This window comes from Apaloderma vittatum, unplaced genomic scaffold, assembly GCF_000703405.1.
Source record: "Apaloderma vittatum isolate BGI_N311 unplaced genomic scaffold, ASM70340v1 scaffold31187, whole genome shotgun sequence".
NCBI lineage: Eukaryota > Metazoa > Chordata > Aves > Trogoniformes > Trogonidae > Apaloderma > Apaloderma vittatum.
Genome location: NW_009728355.1, coordinates 353 through 4,744, shown reverse-complemented (window position 1 = coordinate 4,744; position 4,392 = coordinate 353). Strand labels below are relative to the sequence as shown.

The window sequence follows — 4,392 nt, the reverse complement described above, 5'->3', positions numbered from 1 at the left end:
TCACGTAATACCTTTATCGGCAAGGTTTTCCCGTCACCGGAGGTGTCTCACTGCTCAACCTGCTACCGTTAAACAGGAGTTCTGTCTGAAATAAATTTGCTTGTATTACTTTCTGTGCTTTACTCAGGAAAGAGGTTAAAAAGTTTATTTTCATGACAAGCACAAGTGCCCTGCAGCACTGATGAGGTTTGACAACCAGTTCGTAGTGTTTGCTGCCATATGTTGAGTGCAGACTTCGTATCCTAGAGGACGGATCAAATGAGCTGTGTAACAGGTTTTGTGTTACGGCACCAAACTGATTCCACAAGAGAAGTAATTTCAGGACAGAACAACCACAGAAGGCAGTTGTCTGAAGCGTTACTCAAAAACCAGGTAGTAAGGCAAATAATTCAGTACAGTAATAAACAGAAGACTCAGTTCCCATTTAAGATGCTACTCTTTATATAGTATTGGAATGTCTGTATTTGTGTAGAGTCAAGTAATCACTTGCTTATTTCTTAGATTAAGGCATTTAATAAAAGAAAAAAGAACATAAAGACATTGAAAATACCTTCAGTCGCTGGCCCACTCTATTCCCACCCTGGCAGGAGCTCAGGGTTCCTGTCCCGTGAAAGCCACTGCGATGGGTTCAGCGCTGGTGCAGTGGACCCGTTCTGAGCTTTTCTGTGGTCCCAGACAAGCACGAAATATTCAGTAGGCTCCTGCACTGCTGGCGAGTTTTGGGGAAAATACTGCAGAAAGAACTAAAGGCACCGGTTTGTTTTGCTTTGTGTCAGGTAGACATTGCAGTCTCTGTAAGAGCAGCGTCGGGTAAAGTAGCTCATTTCTCGGTTACTGTGAAAGGAGCAAGAAATGGGAAACGTGCCCTTTGCAAGCTGGGTCAGGGCAGTGACACGGCATCGAGCTCTCGCCGTCAGCTTCCTCTCCAACTTCTCACTCGTCGGTAAATACGAGTGACTTGTCTCATTTTCACATCTGTAAGAGAGATTTTTCTCGAGAGAATCATGATCACCTCTACCCTGCAAGGTCTGTCCTGATGAGATGAGGACATTATTCTTCTGAGCATCAGCAGCAGCTGTTTTCTGTCTGGGGGAGCTGGAATTCCTTTCCACTAGCAGAAGAGTTTATGTTTTCTTTCTTTGAGGCATGTCTGGCTTGATCCGTCTGTTTTTTCCTTTCAGTTGCAGGATTGATTGACTCCTTGATCTATCACTCGGCACGTGCCTTCCAGAAGAAAATAGAACTTGGGAAGACAAGATAAATAAATTACTTCACCCCGCAAAGAAAACTCCAGGAACTAAACAGGTTTTTTGAGCACGGAAGAGAAGAGATTTGAAATTCCCGGATGGCGCTGACCATTTTTATGTTACTGTCCCACTGGGGTTTTTTGGCATTAATTCATCGATTGAACTACTTGAACCTTGCTGCTGTAAAAATTAGCCATCCTGTCTGGCTGTGCAGACCCTGCTGTAAAAACCCTTTTGTGTCAGTTCATCCAGTTCTGTCTCCCTCCACGAAAGAGATGCTGGAGATAACTGCAATCTGGTTCCCTCCAGGAATAATGTAGTGAATTGGCATAAGACCTGGACGGGCTCGGAAGTTGCCATCAAATAAGCTTTCTAGCAACGCCATCTGGCTTTTTTTTATTTTTTCTTTGAAATGTTTCTGAGTGTGCTGCTGCTCTATGCCAGACCCCTGCAGGAATGTGCCGAATCCCATGCGCTTTCCTTCCAGCTCTGCTGGGCAACGTGGTGAGACCGAGCACTTGATGTGTGCTTGCTTGTACTGTGGGGCACTGCAGTTCCTCCAGATTGTTCTTCTTAAAAAAGATGCGAGTTGATGTTTCAGCCAAAAAAAAGTGGAGTTTTAATTGCCTTTTTAATTGGATTGTGTTTTTCACTTCCGTTTATATTTTGAAATAAAGTCCACCCTCTGTGTGTTTTGATAAAGCATTTTGAATAATAATTAAATTATTTCAAGTAATCCTGGTACTGAGTTGGAAATTATAATTAAAAAGCACACCTGCTTTGTGGCCAAGTGTGTAGATATCGTGATGATGATGGTGTTTGGTTTTTTTTATTTTTAATGATCTACACAAGTGAGTAAGGTATGTGAAATTATGTTGGGAGAAATTTGAAAATGGTGAGGAAAAATAAAACACTGTGGATTTCTGCCTCATCTTGAGGCAAAACAAACTCACGACTCTTAAATGTCAGCTCTGGATTTGCCTTGGTATTGACTCTAAACTTGTTCCAGGCAGTTGGTCCAACAGTGTGCAGGGAGTGTGACAGGAACAGAATGCAGAGAGAAGGCTGGTTTGTAATTAATTTTTATTTGTGGTTGGTTTGTGGTTTTTTAATGAGTTGGACTCATCTACAAACCAGGGAGTATAAAACCCTGTGCTTTCTACGACAGGGAGAGAAGCAGCGCGAGGTACGCAGACATTAAACTCCAAGCTAAAATACTGAAAAAAATGGGTTTGTAAAAAAAAGAAACAAGTTAAGTGATACGGGCTTCTGCTATAAAGTGAGAATAGGAGAAATTGGGTGGCTTTGATAGACGGAAAGACCAAGTGACTCATAGCTGTGGGAGAGCTGAGTCGGTTGCGAGGATGTTAATGCTTGTGACTGCAAGTGGAAACGAACATCCTGCTAACCCTGCTCTGGAGGAGAGAAAATCCGTTGAAGAGCTTGGTTTTGAGGGTCTGTAATCTTGTTCGGCAGAGTGGGGCGACGTTAAATTGTGCTGCCTTTTCAAAGCAGTAAGGGCTCAAAAAGTAAAGCAAATGTTAATAATACTCACATGTGTTTTCAGAGTTTATTCAACATCAGATTGTTTCAACCATACTTGATTCTGTCATCTTCTGACTTCACACGCTTGATTCTTTCCATTCTTACTCTTCTTTGATACAATTTTAAAAATATGTCCTTATTTATAAAAATAAGAACAATCATGAGCCTGCCCCAAAAGCCATCACTGGGTGGAACTGTTAGCTCCGTCGTGCAGCCACCAATGTTTGAATGACTGCCGTCACCACCGCTGTCACCTGATGGCTTCACGGCCACCGCAGGGACACGTACAGCAGCTCCCAGGCTTCACACCCACCTCCAGCCACGCTGTCTCCCCTTCCTGTCTCCCAGCCAGCATACGTAGAGCCATGCTCACCCTGTGTCCAACCTCGTGTGACGTCCCTGGTGCCAGGGGAGCATGTCACCTCCTGGCATCTGCAATGCCCAGCTGGTGGAAGCAGCACCGAGAGCCCAGGGATCTCAGGCTCTGGGAGACCGGGCACAGAGCAGTGCCGGGGGGAAGGCAGCAAGCTAAAGAGCCGAGGCAGCTGACGGCCGTGCAGGGGGCTGCCAGTTCCTGTGCCAGCAGCCTGGCTTCAGTTTCTTGGGAATGCGTCATTTGTAGAACAAAATCTTGCCTTCGGCTGCCAGTCTCTCAATGACGCGGAATTCGATATCAGCGTTGTGGACCCCCGTCCTGCGAAAAGCTCCGGGCCAGCGGTTTTTCTCCCAGTAGTGGTGCCAGTTCCCTTCGCTGTCTGCTCCAAAGCCGAACACGGAGACCTGCACACATGTCAGCAAGAGCCATCACTGCGCAGGGGCTCAGTTTGCCCGAGCGCACACAGCGGCAGCGCCGGGTCTTGCCAGCGACGCTCACCTGCTGGCAGGCGTGCAAGGCGAAGAGCAGGGCCGTGAAGCCGGTGGAGGGGTACCGCCCCTGCTGCTGCGTCCAGTTGTCATGGATGTACTTGAGGAAAGCTGGGCTCAGGATCAGCACCTGATCGGGGAGTGGAGGAGCCATCGTCGGCTCACCGTGCTGCGAATGGGGTGACTGGTCTTGCCACCAGCACAGCCACTGGCCCTCCCGCTCACCAGCTCTGCCCGCATCCCACTGAAAAACAAGCCCGGTCTCTGCCCTGGAGCTCACCGAGCCCTTACCTTGTTTCTGTCAGCTTCGATGAACTGTTTCACTCTCACGTATGTGCTGCAAAAGCCAGAGGCGAGCAGTGAGCGTGGGGCACTCCTGCTGCCAGGGCCTCTCCTTTGGTTTGCAGAGGGTGGCTGTGCCCACCGGCAGCTTCCCCCCCAGCCTGGCTCTGGGAAAGGACCACACCAACCCCATGGTCCCACAGTGGGGAGAGCCACCAGCCCACCCACTGATGTTGTGGGACTGCAAAACCTGAGCCCCACGGGGCCGAGTCAGTGTCTGCTTCCCCAAACTGAAGTGTGGAGGGCAGCCAGGACCCTCGTCCCGGGGCCCTTTGTCCCATCAGAACCATGGTGCCAGGGCCGCAGTGAGGCCCCAGGGTCCTCAGGACCACCCCACACCATCCCCAGGGTCTCCGGCACAAGAGATGATGTCCCCCCTGAAACAAACGCACCG

At 48.5% G+C, this 4,392-nt stretch overlaps 1 protein-coding gene across 1 annotated transcript in view; it reads right to left on the bottom strand.

Moving 5' to 3' along the window:
* Positions 1–3,404: 3,404 nt before the first annotated feature.
* Positions 3,405–4,392, bottom strand: part of LOC104277432 (CMP-N-acetylneuraminate-beta-galactosamide-alpha-2,3-sialyltransferase 2-like) — a gene marked incomplete at its 5' end in the record, with an annotated part of 1,172 nt that continues 184 nt past the window's right edge. Inside the window, 4 exons of the mRNA XM_009874060.1 lie at positions 3,405–3,572; positions 3,667–3,786; positions 3,948–3,993; positions 4,391–4,392. The exon at positions 4,391–4,392 is cut by the window's right edge and continues 184 nt beyond it. Coding sequence (XP_009872362.1) covers positions 3,405–3,572; positions 3,667–3,786; positions 3,948–3,993; positions 4,391–4,392 — 336 coding nt within the window. The remainder of the gene's footprint in view (positions 3,573–3,666; positions 3,787–3,947; positions 3,994–4,390) is intronic.